We start from the raw sequence: 20,380 nt of genomic DNA on the forward strand, positions 1-20,380 counted from the left end.
ATAGGTTGCTGATGTTTTATGCGAGAAAGTCAATTCTGCTGAATTGGAAGCCCCCCAAAAAAAACCAACACTGTTACATTGGGTCCAGCTTATTAATGCTACGCTATCAGTATATAAGCTAACTTATAAAGCTAGGGGTATACCGGAAAAATTTGAGAAGATCTGGGATATTTGGCCGAGTGCAAACTCTGTTGGGCTGGAGGAGTTAAGAGAGGTCTGGCTCACTGTCCGCTATGAATGTGTGGTGTGAATGGGGACAGGTTCTAATGATATAATTCTGCTCTATGACGACAACTCTGTTTTATGATTGATGTGAATTGTATTAACGCCTCTATACTTGAAGATACATCATCTATATGTAATCCTATCATCTTGCCTGTCAATTGAATGTGATGGTTGAGGTTAAACTGTGTTGAGGGGGTTGTTCCCCTAGTTAATGTATTGTTTACTTTTCTGTGAAAATTGGAAAAATAAAGCCTTTAAAAAAAAAAAAAGAAAGTGTATTATACAGTCGATAGCGTTAAAATCCCCTAGAGGGACATAAAATAAGTAAAAAAAAAAAAAAACATTTTCTTTGCAAAAGGTGACATTTATGCACATATAATTCATTCCACATTGACTCAAATTACAGAGTTTATCGTTGTTGTTCATTCCCATGGTGAATACCATAAAAAAAAATGATTAAATGTAATCAAAAAGTCATAGGTTCCCCAAAATGGTAATAATAGAAAGTAAAGTTCAACTCACAAATGTCTGATCTGCCAATCATAAAAACAGGGCCTATGCTCCGCCATTTGTATGAAGCAGTGGTGGATAGGAGATAAGTTGTCTTAATGGGACACCCCTTTCAAATGCAGGGACACTGTAGTAGAAAAACTTTAAAAAAAAATGTAATTTTAGGAATACCTCAAATTTTTTATAATGTTTCCTAAATTGAATAGTCAGGTGAATTTCTATTAAAGAAAAAGGCTTTTATCTGTGTTAAACTGGCATCCCATGCCTGCCGCTACCCTGCTTCTTTTTGGATGCACAGGCGTCACAACCTTGCTCTTTCTTCCCTGCGCCTCTCTGCTATGCTTCCTGGCCTGTCTCTTAGGGCGCACAGTCGCTGTTGGCCTCTTTCAGCTGGCTGTTCTTGGATGTATAAGTCACCTTCCCAAGTGGGAATTTCGAGAGCTTTAGGTAACTAGTTTTCTAGGTAACCAGTGAAGATACGTTATTCTGACTACCCCAGCTCCAGTCCTTCTGTCTGATGACCAACTCTGATTCTCTACTACTTGCCCTGACCTCGTATTGACCCATTGCGGTCTGCCCTAACCTCAAATTGTTTCTCTGATATGTGTCAGCCCTGACTTTGGCCTGTCTGCTTGACTTTGAACATTGCCTGTCTACTCTGTGCTTTGCATCATTGTCTGACTGCACTATAGATCAACATAATTGAAAATTTATAACGTTATTGAAGTTTGTACGTTTGGGGGTGCAAAAGTTTTGGTCAACTTACACACCTCAACATTGAAATTGCAACAAGAAGGGCAAGCCCGTAAAGTTTATGCAATTCTAGAAGTAGCAAGTGTACAAAGATCTGTAGATATTCAAATTTTCAAGCACCTAGCTCCATTCTGTGGCACGTGAAATAGGCATAAAAGCAAAGTTTTATCCACATTAAACTCAAAAATTGGATCAAATCATATAGGATGATCGTGTGATGTCTCCTGTTCGTCAATATGCCATTTATCACCACTTGTCACAAACCGAGAAGGACAGATTCATGATATGAGAGACTTTCCTTTATCACTCAAGCAGATTGCTATGGACTTAGACCAACATTTTCACCACTGTTCAACGTTTCGTGTCACAGCAGATGGGTGAACAATGATGAATTGGAATGACAGCAAGAGGTACACAGATGCGAACCTCTGCACAGACATATTGTCTGATTAGAAGAATTTCAATGGAGGCTGGAATAGAGATCTATCCTCTTCATGATGAGCCTCTGTTTTGTTTCCAATGCAGTGATAGCAGGAGATTGGGTGTGGAGACCACATCGGTAATGGTATAAAGAGTCCTTAACAAGGGGACATCACAATGGTCCTACTCCTGGGATTATGGTGTGAGGTGGAATAACATACCCCTCTAGTCTTCATTTCAGGTACAATAATAGATTTATGTCCATTTCTCCAAAATATCAAAGGAGCTATTTTTCAACAGGACAGTGCAAGGCTACATGGTATGTGAGTAGCCGTGTGGCCTGAACATGTTATGTGGCCTGCATTGTAATCCGGACTTGTCTACCATCAAGCACATCTGGGACTTCATTGTTCAGCAATTGCAACGGGAGCTGCTAGCAACGGATCTTGATGATTTGCATGCCCAAGTGCATTCAGCATAGCAGAACATTTCTCAGACAATCATCAGTAACTTCACTGATAGAATGCCAAGACGGTAATGCATGTATTACGATGTGTGGTGCTCCTACTCTATAATGAATTAAGATGTTTGAATATTTTTTTTTTCCATTTGTACTTGCATAGCATTTACAGGTCTGTCTGTCCTATGATTTTTCATAATTCCACACTTTTTTTCTTCTTGTTGCAATTTCTATGTGGGAAAACAAAATCGCTCCATATGTGAGAGCAAGTATGCTTACTGATTCATGGGGAAGAAAGTGGTTGATAGCATGCAGATAAGTCTGTTACCCTCCCAGTGAGGACATATTCAGTTAAACAGGGGCGAGGATCTATGTCTCTTCTTCCTGCAGCCTGTCATCATGAAACCCCCTTCCCCCCCCCCCCCCCCCAATCCAATGCTGGCTGTTTTTCAGGCTGCAATTGAGCTACAGCTAGTATAGACAGTGTTTGAAATCTGACAATCTAAGCTTTAAAACCTGACCAGGATCACGCCCTTCAGGTCAGGAGTGAGAACTGCAGGTTTATGCAGCTCTCATTGGGACCAATCTCTAACCACTGAAACTCCGATTTTATAGCAGTTACTAGTTTTCTTTTAAAGCTTAGATTGTCAGCTTAGATCTTGGCTTTGGCTTATTTGTAACCCAAGAAGGAGCACTTAGAGGTGCACCCCACCCCTGCACCCAAACAGCCTGGACAAAAATCATTCAAATCAGTAATGTCCTTCTCTGCCTGGATGAACTGTGGTTGGGAAGATCAATGGAGGGTGACGTTTGTTGCCAAAAAATCTCATGGGTTTCTTGATGCCAAACATATCTGAATGTAAAAACACCTCGGGATATATGAGTTGTGATGGATCCGCTTCTGTTATAAAGAGATTATAAAACAGAACAATGTGGAGAACAGAAGTTAGTAATGGGGTCTTATGCAACTCGTTTTATTTGCTAAAGGAATGAGTGGCAATAATTAGATGAGACATGCAGCAGAAACTTTATAATGCTTGAATTCTTGCTTTATTGTTTTGTAACAATTTTTTCCTTCTGTTTATTCAGGTTTTGTGGCAGTGGTTAACAAGTTAGTGAGTGCTCGCTTTGCTCAGCTAGTCTCCGCTGCAGAGCGGCTCATAGCATCACTCCCATGGCCATCTACTTATGAGAAGGACACTTTCCTCCGTCCAGACTTCACCTCTTTGGATGTAGTAACATTTAGTGGCAGTGGCATTCCTGCTGGAATTACATCCCAAACTGTAAGTTACACAGGTTTACTTATTTGTCAGTTTGTGGCTTTGTGTTCATAATAACTGTTGAATGAGACACATAAATTACATTACAGTGGTTAGCCCAAGACAGATATTTATCACCTATCCAGTCATTTTTTTTTTTAAAGGTGTTTTTTTGGCCTAGAAGATTTAAACAGTAACCAGAGCATGTGCCCAAAAGAAAAAAAAATCCACTCAGTTGTTCAGTCCCATTGTTCCAGTGTCATGACTCCGGTCCCCACCTGAGTAGAAGTGACAAGGTCCTGGACCACTGCTGACAATTATTGGCCTCAGCAGTCATATGAGCAATAACAGCATGTCACTGCAGTTCCACCCTGTTTGGCCTTACCCTCCAGGGTTTAGTCAAGTTAGGCTACTTTCACACTGGCATTTTGGTTTCCGTTTGTGAGATCCGTTCAGGGATCTCGCAAACGTTCCAAAACGAATCAGTTTTGCCCTAATGCATTCTGAATGGAAAAGGATCCGCACAAAATGCATCAGTTTTGCCTCCGTTCCGTCTCCATTCTGCTTTGAATGCGGACACCAAAACACAGCTTGCAGCGTTTTGGTGTCCTTCTGACGAAACTGAGCCAAACTGATCCATTCTGACACACATTGTAAGTCAATGGGAACGGATCCGTTTTCACTGACACAATCTAGCACAATAGAAAACTGTTCCGTCCTCCATTGACTTTCAATTATAGCCAAAACTGATCCGTTTTGGCTATGTTATAGATAATACAAACAGATCAGTTCTGAATGGATGCATGCGGTTGTATTATCTGAACGGATGCGTTTGTGCAGATCCATGACTGATCAGCACCAAACGTGAGTGTGAAAGTAGCCCTTAGTCTGTGTGATTTAAGTTTCTCGTGCTTTTTTCCATTGGGGGACACAGACCATGGGGTATAGCTTGAGGTATTAGTAGGAGGGACACTGCAAATGAAAGAGCTCCTCCTCCTCGGGCTATACCCCCCGACTCCACCAGGAGGAACTCAGTCTTTGCTTAGTGTCCGGTGAAGGAGGTTGACACGATCACTATCTCTACTCCTTTTTGTTATTTTCTTTCTAGATGGGGGACACAGGTCGGCATGGCGCCTTCCTGGTCCCCCGTGGAGTGCCCGCCGCCGTCCTTGGACGCTGCCTGGCTGCCTCCATTGCCCCCAAAGAAGACAAGTGGATCCGGGCTCGACCTGCAGCTCCGGTTTCCCACCAGCCACTGGGTCACCTGCTGCCACCCTCCACTAGAGCACTGCACTCCTGGGCAAGGAGTCAGAAGCCTGAAGAGGTGCATCCCTGCTGGTCCTGGAGTCGAGGGAGAAGATCTGCAGGAGCAGATAAGTATACCTGCATCCCTGCCTTACCCATGCCTTTGATGTGACAGATCCTCCCCCCTCCACCATTCTCATTCCCCTGAAGCTGCCTGGGTGAAGCAGAGATAGGAATCCTTCTGGGGGCACTTTGGGCTCTTTATTAGGGGCACATATTGCCTGCCTTTAAGGCAGGCTCAAAGGCATCTGGCAGGCTATGCGCGGCACTTGCCTGCATCGCTCTTTTTTTCTCCTGAGCAGGGACGCACCACAGAGTTCGGCGGTGGTACTCACCGCGGCTGCGCTGGCTCTTCCCTTCTTATCCCAGGGACATTAGCCCCGATACATGTAAAGAGGCCCGGGTAACGATGGGTCCATTTTTTCATACGGCGCGCGCGCGCGTTCTTTTCGCGCCATTATGACGCTTCCGGGGGGCGGAGCCTCTGTTCTGCTCTGGCACTTCCTCTTGCTGTGTTCGGCCGTGCAGTCCGAACTCTCGCGCGACTTCCCTGCTCCTCTCAAATCAGGAGAATGGCTTAAAAAGCCGCCGGTGGTCCTCTTCTGCTGCCCATTAATACAGCTTTCTGCTGTATGAGTAAATGCCATGCCTTTTGATGTGACAGATACAAATGGGCGTTATCAGACCTGGCTGCTAAGCTAAAGCAGGTGTGGGGATAAGTCTTCCCCTTGGTTTGCCATAACTTTTTTCTCAGGCCCCACTGGGGTCCTGTCAGATGTGCCATTCAACCTTTTTTTCGTCGCCTGTCTCTTGTGCTCTGCCCCTGGACAGGATATCCTCCATCTCTTGCTCAGCCCAGTCCTCCCTCCGCATGACGCTATCCTGCCTCTCTGCGGAGACGGCGGTACTACAGCTCATAGCTGTGTGAGTTAAGGTCTTGACCTCTGATGTTTAAAAAAATAAAATAAAAAAAATTAAATTAAAAATAAATAAATAAATAAAAATTTAAATAAAAAAATTTTCCCATCTGGGTTTACAAAGACCTCCGTCCCTGGGAACCTGCGGTCCCCGCTTGGGCATCTGCCATGTCCAGCGCGGCCGCTGAACTGGTCTTAGTCGCCAAGGCAGCCATGGCCTTTAATCCTGTGGCGCTAACCTCTCCATCTTTCTCAGTGGTCCCCACAGTGGGTGCCTGGCTACGTAGAGGCAGCGTGAGCGGCAGCATACCACCTCGGATGTCTCAGTCTCCCCCCTCGCCTGTGGCGCTTTCGGACTGCTCTTCCCCCTCCCTAGGGAGAGCAATCCGAAGGGGAATTATCCGGCTCAGACGAGCCAGGTCCTTTTTTGGACTATAGGGCATTTTCAAATCCGCCCGACTACTAACAGGGAGCGTGAGCGGCAGCATCCATCCTCGAATGGCTCCGTCTCTCCCCCCTCGCCTAGAGGCGCGTTCGGACGACTCTCCCCTCCTCCCTTAGGGAGCGCAAGTCTGAAGGGGAATGTCTGGCTCTGACCAGGTCATGGAGCGTGACCCCTCGCCTAAGCTCTCCACCGTGGTGGCTGACTTAGTGGCGACTGTCTGAGACACCTTTATTCTCCAAGGGGATTCTCCTCCTTTCACTGGTCAGGAGTTCCCCCCTTTTTTCTGTCCAGGGAGTTGGAGACTACCGTGTTCCCGGTCCATGAGGGATTTTTTCCGCGGTCATATCCAGGGCCTGGGGTCGTCTTAATAAGGTTCTCGACCACCCAGCGCGTGAATATACTTTATCCTTTCCCTGCTGATGGCGAGGAGAGGTGTCTCCTCCCCTAGGGTGGATCCTTGGTGGCTGGATTAGCCAATTATATGGCTCTCCCTGTCTTAGACAGTTCCTCTTTGTAGGATGCTGTAGACAGACGCATAGACTCTCTTTCCAGGTCCTTTTCTTCACTGGCAGGCGCGTCCCTGCGACCTACCTTTCACTCAGCAGGGGTAGCCAGTGCTCTCTCGGTGTGGTTACAGCGCCACCACCAGGAACTGGCGGAGCAAGTTGCATCTACTGACACACTGGAGTTGGTTCTCCAGATGTCTCAGGCTTCTAAGATTCTTTGCGAAGCTTCTAGGGACATTGTTCCCCTCTTGCCCGCAGGTTGGCCATCTCTGTCACTCAGTGCGAAGAGATCAGATTAAAGGTGTGGGACGCCGATGCCTCCACCAAGCGTTCCCTCGCTAATCTCCCCTTTGGGGTTTCCAGACCTTATGGGGATCAGCTAGACAAGTTCATCTGTGCATGCCTTTTGCCGTTTCTCATGTGGTAGGCTGTCGCCTGCTTCCCCCGCTGGGGGTCTCAGGTCGTCCGCAAAAAGGCCTTCCTTTAAACCAGCCTTCCCGGCACTAGAGGGCCCAGTCAGCTCGCCCTGCTGCGCCCAAGCCTATCTGCATGTCACGATTGCGGATTCCCACCAACGATTCCTGCGCTTCGCCATTAGGGGTAGACACTGTCAGTTTGTCGCCCTTCCTTCGATTGGCGACCACCCCTCGGGTCCTTACCAAGGTCCTGGACCGCTCATGGCGCTTTTTTCGTACCAAGGGCATTCCTTTGCTGCCCTATCGGGACGATATCCGGATAGAGGCCCCCTCTCTACCGCAGGCCGAGGATAGCGTCCGGATCACTGTTCAGACTGGAGCAGTTCGGCTGGCTGATAACTTTCCCAAACTCCTGTCTCTTCCCGTCCCAGAAGCTCTCTTTCTGGGGGATGTTATTGGATACCTCGGCCGCCAGAGTATTCTGCCTGCCTTCAAGTCCTCCCAGATCCAGGGCGCAGTGCCACATCTGCTGCGCTACCCGTGCCTATCCATACGGGAGTACATGCAGGTCCTGAGTCTTTTATGGTAGCCTCTTTCGAGGCCGTTCCATATGCCCAGTTTCACACTCGCCTGGTGCAACAGAAGATCCTTTACCTCTGGGACAAGACCTCTCGGGGTCTGGACGATAGCGTCTGCTTGTCTCAGTGGGTTCGGGCAGCTCTTCCTTGGTGGCTGTCCCCGATGAACCTGAGGTCGGGGAGATCTTTTTTCCCATTTTCCTGGACGATCATCACCACCGATGCCAGCCTCCTGGGTTGGGGCGGCATTCTCCAGTCTCGCACGGTTCAACGGATTGGGTCGGCGGCAGAGTCTCGCCTTCCAATCAACATTCTGGAACGGAGGGCAATTTTTCCGCTCTCTTTCTCCCATTGGACCCCTCTCCTTGCGGGCCTCCCAGTGAGGATTCAATTGGGCAATGCCACGGCCGTGGCCTACATCAACCATCAGGGCGGGACCCGCAGCCGGATGGTGATGCAGGAGGTGACGAGAATTCTGACGTGGGCGGGGACGCACGTTCCGGTGTTGTCAGCAGTTTACATTCCAGGAGTGGACAACTGGACAGCGGTTTTGTCTAAGCCGCAACTAGGGGAATCCAGACAAGTGGTCTCTGCATCCAGAAGTGTTCGAAGAAATCTGCCACAGATGTGGTCGTCCGGATGTGGACCTACTGGCGTCCAGGTTCAACAACAAGCTCCCAGTGTTCCTGGCTCGCGCCCGAGATCTGAGGGCGTATGGATGGACGTGCAGGTGTCTCCGTGGCAGGACTTCAGCCTCCTCTGTTTTCCTCTCCTACCAAAGGTTCTACGCAAGATCGAGACGGAAGGGATCCCGACCGTTCTCATCGCCCCAGAGTGGCCTCGCCGTGCGTGGTATTCGGACGTGGCTCGGATGCTGGCGGACGCCCCATGGCCTCTTCCCGACAGACAGAGCCTACTGTCTCAGGGCCAGCTTTTCCACCAGAATTTCCGGTCTCTTCGTTTAACGGAGTGGCTGTTGAAAGCCGCCATCCCGAAGAAGAGGGGGTTCTCGGATTCAGTGATTAGGGCCATGATCAGAGCAAGGAAGTCTTCTTCCTCTCGGATTTACTATCGTACCTGGAAGCCTTTCCTGTCTTTTTGTGAGAGTTCGGGGTTCCCTCCCCTTTGCTTTTCCATCATGATGGTACTGTCTTTTCTTCAGTCTGGGCTTGAGCAGGGACTGTCGCCTAGTTCCCTGTAAGGTCAGGTTTCGGCGCTGGCCGTCTTTTTTTCAGTGGTCCCTTGCTCTTATGGGTCCGGTGAAGACCTTTCTTAAGGGGGTAGCACATTCGGTTCCCCCGCATGTTCCCCCTTTTGTCTCCTTGGGATCTCAATTTGGTCCTGCGCGCTCTGCAGTCGGCCCCCTTTGAGGGACGTCTCTCTGACTGTTTTCACCTGGAAAGTGGTCTTCCTTGGGGCCATAAGTTCTAATGCAGCTACATAGCGTAGTGATTAAAGTTCTGGGCGATTATGCAGAAGCTGTGAATTCAAATCCCATCTCAAGTTTTTAAATCAGACTGGTGTCTGAGCTGGCCGCTCTTTCCTATCAGGAGCCTTTTCTGGTTTTCCAACAGGATAAGGTTGTGCTCCGTCCGGTCCCCTCCTTTTTGCCCCAGGTGGTCTCTCCCTTCCACCTTAATGAGGATCTGGTCCTGCCTTCCTTTTGCCCTTCTCCGGCTCTCCCCAAGGAACGCACTCTGCAATTCCCTGGATGTCGTACGGGCCCTGAAGGTGTATCTCGCGGTTATTGCTTCCGTCCGACGTTTTCGGCGCTCTGGATCTGCTCGGCTATTTCCACGGCTTATCGCGCTTCTGGTAGAGTTCCCCCTGCTAGGATTACCGCTCACTCCGCTAGGGCAGTGGGGGCTTCCTGGGCAAGACGCAATCATGCCTCTGCGTCTCAGCTGTGTAAGGCGGCCACCTGGTCGTCCTTACATACCTTTACAAATTTTTATCAGTTGCATTCACTGGCTTCGGCTGATGCGGTCTTTGGCCGCAGGGTTTTGCAGGCTGTGGTTCCTGTTTGACCGTTGGACGTTCCTCCTGGCGGTGCGGAGATTTTTTCCCACCCCATGGACTGCTTTAGGACGTCCCATGGTCTGTGTCCCCCAATGGAAAAAAGCACGAGAAAAGGAGATTTTTGTGAAACTCACCTGTAAAATCTTTTTCTCGTCTTTTCCATTGGGGGACACAGCTCCCACCCATTCTGTCTATTGCAGAAGGGGGCTTCAATTCAGTTTTCTGCTTATGGTTGGACCTTATGGCTTGGTCCGATGGTTTCCTTAAGTTTTTCTTGCTCCTTCTCCTACTGCTTGTGCAACGCCTGAGTTCCTCCTGGTGGAGTCGGGGGGTATAGCCCGAGGAGGAGGAGCTCTTTCATTTGCATAGTGTCCCTCCTACTAATACCTCAAGCTATACCCCATGGTCTGTGTCCCCCAATGGAAAAGACGAGAAAAAGATTTTACAGGTGAGTTTCACAAAAATCTCCTTTTTCATTATGATTACTAAAAGTGCCCATAAATCTACAACATTCTAAATACAATGACAACAGACAAATCGGGAGTCTTCTTATCTCCCCAGAGAACAAGAGGATCAGGCACGGAAATTCAATATGTCCAATTCTTCTTTCCCCCAATATTTGTTGTGGACAGTAAGGGGTCTACCATACACATAAGATAATGCAATATCTAGTCATATGGTCTTAATAAAGGGGTTGTCCCTTGTATAGGATATACCATAAATGTCCGATAGGTATCTCTGGAGCCTGCCTCTGTCCCAAGAAGGGGGCTCAGTGGGTGGAGAGGATGCCAACCAGGCACATCATTCTCCATTCACTGCTGTGGGACTTTGGAAAGTATCCGAGCATGCTCTCTTGGCTATTTTCAGAAGTCCCATAGAAGTGAATAGAGAAGTTGTGGCATCTTCTCCATTCACAGCAGGGAGCTCCTCTTGGGACAGGAGCAGGTCCGGGTCCCAGAGGATCTGCACCTAATTGGGCATTTATAGAATTTCTCATCAATATGCTGTAAATGTCCAAAGGGGACAACCCCTTTAATTGTATATTGACTTTACACCAAAAAAAAAATAAGTAAAAAAAATTGACACTGTCTTTATTTGTCCTAGATGATGATATCAGACAGAGCATTGGATTTAAGAATGTGTCATTGGGAAATGTTTTATCAGTTGGTTCTGCAACTGAACGTGATAAGCTAACATTCTTATCTGAAGAAGACAAGGTACAGTATACACCTCATTAGCCAAGACAACTATTTGCTTCCTATGAAATTAGCCATATGAGTTGTTAAACGCAAACTATATGCTGAGGACAGGAACAGGTGTCTATAGCACTGTGAAGTACTGCAGAGTGTGTTCAGTTTGTATACACAGCAGTCATATATTCAGAATATTATTCATACACTTCTTATTGAGTAGTAAGACCCCAAATTATATCCACTGCTGTCAAATCTGCTCTGAAAAAAATCATTGAATGGCACCAAAGTCCAAGATGATTTTGAGTGCGTTAATCTCCATCTCTACAGTTGTAATTGGTGTATTATCCTATTTACTGCCTGCTTCTATGTACCTATATGTTTCCATATTAATGGAAGGTCCTTTTCCTTCAGGATGTTTTTATAAAGTATCGCGGTCCATCTTTTGAGGTTCAGGTTGGTCTGCACGAGTTATTAGGACATGGCAGTGGAAAGCTTTTTGTTCAGGTAACCAGTTATTACCTCAGATTATGTGCAGTGATATCTGTTGACCATATATGAACAATTTGTGTACAGTAGATCAGTAAGATGTGTCTCTGTAGAGAGGTTCACACATTCATGTTTTCCAGGATGAAAAAGGAACATTAAATTTTGACAAAGAGAATGTTATTAACCCAGAGAGTGGAGAGCAGGTGAGTAACAATTGTGACCAATCGAAGTGTAGTGGTTTACACTGGTTATCAGGGTCTCTCTTTATTTTTTGTATTTGTTTTACTTCCTATTCTACCAGGTGAAAAGTTGGTATAAGCCTGGTGAAACTTGGGACAGTAAATTCTCTACAATAGCCTCTTCCTTCGAGGAATGCAGAGCGGAGTGTGTGGGGCTGTATCTGAGCATCAATGAAGAGGTGTTGCGGTAAGAAAGTCATGACTAACTTAAAGAGATTGTCTCACTTCAGATGGCATTTATCATGTAATAACATCCACATCACATAACAATAACCTTTCACAAATAAAAAGGATAAAGCAGAGCATCTGATCAGTCTGCATGTGACCTAACAGGAAGGTCCTTCATACCTACTCGGCGTCCTTACCGTACGGAGATATCTTCTGATCTAGGAGGATTGAATTTATGTACGCGACACGTGGAAGGGTAACGTACTGAATATACGTGCCGAATATATCTATGACTTTGATGTTTCGTCTCGGAATATAGGTGACAGCGCACTGGAATTTTGGGCATTGACCCACAATCAAAGGGGTTATCCAGTGAACTTTTACAATATACAGTGCTGCTGTTTTCGCCATACATTCTTGTGAGAATTGGAACATATTGGTCTATCCTTGCCAAGGTGGAGGGTAGCCATTATAATCCCCCATTTATAAACCAGTGCTTGGTTTTAAGACCACGTATTTTAGTGTAATTATATGTGTATATTGCATATTTTTATCAGCTATAAATAGTCTCCATTCAAATTTTGTTTATTATTGGATAGTGTATGCATGTATTTTATTAGCGCCTTTTTATTTGTGAAAGGTTATTATGTGATGTGGATGTTATTGCAATTGTAATTCCATACATATATTTTATTGAATAAATATAATTCATTACAATTAATATTGTATTGGTTATCCATTGGTTCCAGATAGCCGAGTGCCCCCTACCAACCATTTTTTGTACATTTTCTTCACTGCGACCAAGGGTGGGACGCAAGGGTTGTGCACCGTATCCAGGAGGTACAGGAGGTTTGAGCTTCTGTACTATATCCATTTATCATGTAGACAAAGTTAGACTATTTACACCTTCTGATGCAAAAAAATTTTTGGTTTGCATTTTACCCTTTTTGGCTAAAAATTATTTTTTTCAATTGGCCTTTATTAAAAATATTAAGTCGTTCTGTCACAAAGGGTTAAGTTTTTTTTTAGCTGTGTGACTGTTAATTTCACTTTGTGCCAGTCATCTAATAACCCTTATCTCTAATTTACTAGGTCATAAACACTTAAGATAAGAACTGAGCTATAATGAGTATTTATAAGGTCAGACATAAGGAGTCTGCTCCTGCTCATGGAAAAGACAGAAAATCCAAAGGATGCTACTATAGCATCTCAGCTCTGTACAGAAAAAATTACTCCATATTTTTAATAAAGACTCATTTAAAAAATGATTAGCTCAAAATGAGTACAATGCAATAATAATCTTAAAAAAATGCTCCAAAAGGTGTACAGGTTTGCTGCATGTGACGTAATAGTATGTCACATGTTGGGACTTTAAAGCGAACCTTTCACCTGCATTTCACTTAATAAACTATCAAAAGTACCTTATAGATCATCCTCATTGTGTTAGCACACGGTCTTGTCCCGCTTTTCTGCCATGTATATGCATGAAAAATCGCCTTTATAAAGTACTCTTCTCCAGCTCCACAAGTCACGTTAGAAGTCAAGGGGGTAGCCCTTCCCTCACTCCAGGCTGTAACTCCCCTGCCCTAACCCCGTCTCTATGCAGTCTAATTGACACCCGGCTCAGTCGCCGGGACCACGCTTGTACAGGCGGCGCATGCGCCGTCGGACTCAAGCGCGATCCTGTAACTGAATCGCGCATGCGCCGTCCCCGATGCCTGCCTGTCTTCTCTTCCTCACGCGCGGCACATGCGCGATTCAGTTACAGGATCGCGCTTGAGTCCGACGGCGCATGCACCGCCTGTACAAGCGCGGTCCCGGCGACTGAGCCGGGTGTCAATTAGACTGCATAGAGGCAGGGTTAGGGCAGGGGAGTTACAGCCTGGAGTGAGGGAAGGGCTACCCCCTTGACTTCTAACCAGGGCTGTGGAGTCGGAGTCGGGGGAAATTTTGGGTACCTGGAGTCGGAGTCGGCAAACAATGCACCGACTCCGACTCCTACTAAATTTAGATTGGAAAAAAAAAAAAAAAAGCAAGTTTAAATGTCCCAATTCACAAAAAGTTATAAGTAATGACTTCTCTACTGTAAGAATAAAGACCAATGCATGCAGTGCCTCACGTAACCGCAAAACGAACACGTTAAGTGACCGTGAAGAAGCATGCTTTTCATGTGCTTCACTATATGGCACGCAATGCACAATTAGGAGCTGCAATACTTTCCATTGTGTTGTGTTCTGCTTTTACATGGAACGCAGCGTCCATGTGTAACCTAGCCTCTCACTGATAAGGGATTAAATAAATATGTTTTTTGCAGGACTAGAGAGTGAGACACTTGTATAAGTGAAGGGAATGGAGGGCCAATAGTTCAAGACTGAAGCTGTAAACCATTGGAAAAACTGCTGTCATTTAGCTAAGGCTATAAAAACTTGTAAACTCTGATTGTTAGCTTAAACTTTAAACATGACTATGGGATTCTACTAGGGAAATCATGTTTTACAATAAATGCCCCTTCCTGGATCCTCCCACTGCCCTATCTTCAGCAGCAGATAAGCACACAAAGGAGAAATGCCTGCTGCTACTATCCAGCCACTTGATTGATTAATAAAAAAAATTAATAAAACTTTGTTTTCATTGTGTTTGTCTTTTGCTTAAACTGTGCAATACAGTAGACTGTTGGCTTCCCAGCCAGTAGTCCTGTGGTAGGTTGCGTTTCTTTCCCTCAAGGAATGTATAAAATACATTCGCATATTAATACAGAGGAGTCGGGGAGTCGGAGTCGGAAGTACATAAAACTGAGGAGTCTGAGTCGGAACATTTATCTACCGACTCCACAGCCCTGCTTCTAACGTGACTTGTGGAGCTGGAGAAGAGTACTTTATAAGGCGATTTTTTTCATGCATATACATGGCAGAAAAGCGGGACAAGACTGTATGATAACACAATGAGGATGATCTATAAGGTACTTTTGATAGTTTATTAAGTGAAATCCAGGTGAAAGGTTCGCTTTAATACAGCAGGCACCTGCAGCTAATGTCCTCGACCAACGGTAATTCTGATCGCAGACATTTAGCCTTTCAGATGCTGTTGTCAAACCTGACATTTGAGTCCCTTTATTACCAGAAGCTTGCGCTTCCGGTGATGCTCCAGCAGCCCCGTGTAGCGATTGGAGGAGCCGCAGCTTATGTGCAGCAGTCTCTGTCATAGAGATTGACAGGTAGCTGCCGCAGTGTTTACTATAAAGCCCCTGCCTGTAGCGGGGCTTCATAAAAAACTAGAAAAGTCATCATAGACTCCAATGCTAGTTCATTGGAGTTTATCAGAATAGCAATCTAATGATTGCTTGTTATAGTTCCCTATGGGAACTATAAAAGAGTGTAAACATAAATAAAGTTTTTAAAAAATGACTACAAAATTCAAATCGCTCACCATTCCCCAAAATGAGAATAAAAAAGGTAAAAGAATACACATCATGGGTATCGCTGTGTGCAAAAATGCCAATACGATCAACATATAAAAGTATTAATCCCATAAGAAGAAAAAAATTGGCGAAATGGCTGATTCGCAATTTTTTTCGGTCACTTCTCCTCTCACAAAAATTTAATAAAAAGTGATCAAAAAGTTGTACTCACCCCAGAATGGTATAAATGTAAAGTACAAATCGCCCACAAAAAAATGCAGCTCAGCACACAAAAAAAAGTTAGAGGTCAGAAAATGACCAAAAAAAAAAAGATATTAAATGTTGACATTGGAAAGTACAATAAAAAAAAAAACGGCTCATACGGCTATGTGAAATGTAAAATAAAACAAAGTTATTGCTCTGGGAAGGTGGGGAGCGCAAAACGAAAACTCAAAAAAAAACCTTCGGGGTAGAAGGGGTTGTCCAAGTTATTTTTATTGGTGACCTATCCTCCTGCGACGGCGAGCAGGTAAACAATGAAGGGAAGGCCACTTTTTAACCAGCTGTCAGACCCCAGCCCGCTGATGTGATCTTAAAGACCTATCCTGAGGATAGATCATCAATAAAAATAACTTGGACAAACCCTTTTAATATAAGGTACTTACTAATGTATTGTCCTCATTGCCTCCTTTGGTGGCTTGATTCATTTTTCCATCAATTATACATGCCTTGTATCCAGGGGTTATTACTACCCTGCAATCCAGCAGTGGTGGCTGTGCTAGCACAATATAGGAAAAAGTGCCGACCACTCTGGTGGTTGCCCCTTTGGGAGCATGCAATCACAGCTGCTTCTGTCCTGACCACCTTGTATCTGTGCTACAGCAGTAGCCGTAACCCCTGGAAGTGAGCATTGTATAGTGTGATGGAAAAGTGAATCAAGCCAGCAAAGGAGGCAATATGGACAGTCAATGCATTAGTAACTTTTGTGTACATAAGTATCATTTGCTGAACTGAAACAACCTCTTTAAATTTTGTGCTGTTTTCCTAATATAATAAGCTTGGAAGAAATGCTAGCTACTGACTAAGGGCTCGTGCGCACAGCTGTAGCTGTTTTTAAGGTCTGCAAATTGCAGATCCGCAAAACCTGATACCGGCCATGTGGTTTCCGCATTTTGTGGAATGAAACGTCCTGCCAACTATAGAACAGTCCTATCTTAGTCCATAAAACAGACAAGTATAACATGTTCTATTTTTTTTTTGTGGGTGCCGAAGAATGGACAACGCATCCATCTTTTGCAGCCGCATGAAAGTGAATGGGTCTGCATCTGACCCGCAAATGTGGATTGGGTGCGGACAAAAAACACTGTCGTGTGCATGAGCCCTGAGAATGTTTTATGTCTAAATGTGCTGACAATCACCTAATGAATGAGCAAACACTCATTTATCGGGTGGCGGCATCGCTGGTGCGGACACCTAAAACATTGTTTCTGGGCAGTAGATCATGCTGTCAAAACAGCAGTATGTTGCCCTGAAACAACAACGTGTATGGGGACAAGCACTTACTCTAGCAAACGCCCGTTCCCAAAGAGTGGACGTGAATGTAAATGCAGCTCTCTCACCTCCTGTAACAAGCAGGCAATTATCGGAACCTAATGGTTCATTCCCTATAATTGCCTGTTGTGTAGGCCGATGTATGGGGACTTAACACTTGAGCAAAATATTTTGGTATAGGAGTACCCCAGTGGCACCATGTCTTTCAGGGGTTAAGTAGTAAACCTCATGTCATAGACCTCTATAGGTACTGCTGTCATAGGCCTTGATGCATGATGAAATAAACCATGCCAGTTAAATGCTGACACTTGCTTAATCTGATTATATTACTAATCACTTTTTGTACCTAAAGGATATTTGGCCATGAATCTCATGAAGCCCAGGATGTTTTGTATGTGAATTGGTTAAATATGGTCCGGGCCGGGTTATTGGGACTGGAATACTATACACCAGAGACTGGCAAATGGAGACAAGTAAGTTTCAACTTTATGGCTGTTTGCGTTATGGCTCCATTTATAGCAGAAGGCAAGACCTAGTGCTGGTTTTGTTGTATCATTGATTCTTGGGTGTATATTATTGTCTTATCAAGCCGAACAGAAAAAATGCGTAGTAGGACAGCACCACTTACTTGTTATAAGCTTAAAAATGCTTAGCGGCGGTGCTCGTGGCGTCAGGTCTCGGCCTCAGAGACCCCCGAAGTTTACCAGTAGAAATGAAGATAGTCACGGCACTCCAAAAGCTTCCTTAGTCAGTGTTCTTTATTCCACCAAAAGTACAGCAGCAACGTTTCGACAATAGTCTTTATCAAGCTTGATAAAGACTATTGTCGAAACGTTGCTGCTGTACTTTTGGTGGAATAAAGAACAGTGTCTTATCAAGCCAACACAGTGGCTTGGTGGTAAGCACAGTTGCCTTGCAGAACTGGAGTCCTGGGTTCTAAAGGCAACATCTGCATGAAATTTGCATGTTCCTTCTTTGGATTTCCAAAATTGGCTGATAGATTGATTTTCAATTTAGATTTGTGAGCCCTGATGGGGACAAGGGCTGGTGTGCGTGACAACAATCTCTTTACAGCGCTGCAGAATATGCTGGAGCTATGTAAATTAATAAAATAATAAAACCGCTGTGGGATGACCCCATTACTTTATAATTGTCATGCTTCCATTGTGATGCAGCGCTGATCTTCTCATCAGATCTGGTGGAGACTAAAGTATATATGTTTGAATGAATAAGCTTAAAATAAATGCAATCACTTGTTCTCCTCCACAGGCTCATATGCAAGCTCGCTTTGTCATTCTCTGTGTCCTCCTGGATGCTGGAGAGAACTTTGTCACCATCACACAAAAAGCCGGCGCTGACGGCCGCCCGGATGCACAAGTGTCCCTAGACAGGAGTAAAATTATTAGCGTGGGTCAACTAGCCATGCATCGTTTCCTGCAGCGCTTACAGGTATTTACCATGAGACATAAATGGATTTTAATTAGAGTTGAGCAGACACCTGGAAGTTCGGGTTCAGCCCGAACTTCGCAAAAAAGTTCGAGTTCAGGACCCGAACTTGACCCCGAACGCCATTGAAGTCAATTGGGACCCAAACTTTGGAGCTCTAAAAAAGTTACGGGAAGGTCTAGAGGGCTGCAAAAGGCAGTAAAATGTGGTTAAGAGCATGGCAAGTGCTCTGCAAACAAATGTGGATAGGGAAATGACTTAACCCCTTAGGGAATTCGGGCTTACCGGTACGTCCTAAGTTTAAAAGTAGATTGCAGCGCGGCGGGCGTTCATTGTGACAGGATGCCCGCTGAAATCATTCAGCGGGCATCCTGTCACAACGCCGTATCGGCGATCGCCACAAACCGCAGGTCAATTCAGACCTGCGGTTTGCGGCATTTACCTGGTGCGGCGACGGTGGTCGGCGGTGCCATCAGGTCCCCATGCGGCTGTGGGGGGGGACCCGATGGCATGGAAGGCAGCGCGATGTCTAAGGAAGGCATCGCACTGCCTTCCGGTGACGAGCCTGTGAGCCTGGATCTCACAGGTCGGAAGCTGTATGAGTAATACACACAGTATTACTCATACAGCCAATGCATTCCAATACTGAAGTATTGGAATGCATTGTAAAGGATTAGACCTCCAAAAGTTCAAGTCCCAAAGTGGGACAAAAAATTAAGTGAAAAAAAAGTTGAAAAAATAAAGTTTTCCCCCCAAAAAATTAAAAGTTTCAAGTAAAAATAAACAAAAAGGTAATTTTTCCCAAATAAAGTAAAAAAAAATTGGTAAAAAATAGGGGGGGGAAAAAAGTATACATATTGGGCATCGCCGCGTCCGTATCAACCGGCTCTATAAACCTATCACATGACCTAACCCCTCAGATGAACATCGTAAAAAATAAAAACTGTGCTAAATAAACCATATTTTTGTCACCTTACATCACAAAAAATACAACAGCAAGCGATCAAAAAGGAGTTTGCCCACCAAAATAATACCAATCTAACCGTCACCTCACCCCGCAAAAAATGAGCCTTTACCTGAGACAATCGCCCAAAAAATAAAATAAAATATAGCTCAGAATATGGATACACTAAAACATCATTTTTTTTTGCTTCAAAAATGAAATCATTGTGTAAAACTTACATAAATTAAAAAAAGTATACAGATTAGGTATCGCCGCGTCCGTATTAACTGGCTCTATAAAAATATCACATGACCTAACCCCTCAGATGAACACCGTAAAAAATTTAAAATAAAAACTGTGCTAAATAAACAATTTTTTTGTCACCTTACATCACAAAAATTGTAATACTAAGCGATCAAAAAGTCACACGCACCCCGCAAAAATCATACCCTACCTAGAGTAATCGCCAAAAAACTGAAAAAATTATGGCTCTCAGACTATGGAAACACTAAAACATGATTTTTTATTTTTTTTGCTTCAAAAATGAAATCATTGTGTAAAACTTACATAAATAAAATAAAAAAGTATACATATTAGGTATCGCCGCATCCGTGACAACCTGGTCTATAAAAATATCACATGATCTAACCTGTCAGATGAATGTTGTAAATAACAAAAAATAAAAACGGTGCCAAAATGGCTATTTCTTGTTATCTTGCCTCACAAAAAGTGTAATATAGAGCAACCAAAAATCATATGTACCCTAAACTAGTACCAACAATACTTCCACCCTATCCCGTAGTTTGTAAAATGGGGCCACTTTTTTTGAGTTTCTACTCTAGGGGTGCATCAAATGGGACATGGAGTCAAAAAAAAACAGTCCAGCAAAATCTGCCTTCCAAAAACCGTATGGCATTCCTTTCCTTCTGCGCCCTGCCGTGTCCCTGTACAGCTGTTTACGACCACATATGGGGTGTTTCTGTAAACTACAGAATCAGGGCCTTAAATATTGAGTTTGGTTTGGCTTTTAACCCTTGCTTTGTAACTGGAAAAAAATTAATAAAATTGAAAATCTGCCAAAAAAGTGAAATTTTTTAATTGTATCTCTATTTTCCATAAATTCTTGTGGAACACCTAAAGGGTT

General features: G+C 44.6%; 1 protein-coding gene across 1 annotated transcript in view; it reads left to right on the forward strand.

Annotated features, from left to right (window-relative positions):
• The window catches only part of DPP3 (dipeptidyl peptidase 3), a 180,465-nt gene that overhangs the window by 139,769 nt on the left and 20,316 nt on the right, over positions 1–20,380 (forward strand). The window contains exon 15 of the mRNA XM_040409072.1: positions 18,117–18,296. Within this exon, the coding sequence (XP_040265006.1) occupies positions 18,117–18,296 (180 nt within the window). The remainder of the gene's footprint in view (positions 1–18,116; positions 18,297–20,380) is intronic.

Source organism: Bufo bufo, chromosome 10 (assembly GCF_905171765.1).
Source record: "Bufo bufo chromosome 10, aBufBuf1.1, whole genome shotgun sequence".
NCBI lineage: Eukaryota > Metazoa > Chordata > Amphibia > Anura > Bufonidae > Bufo > Bufo bufo.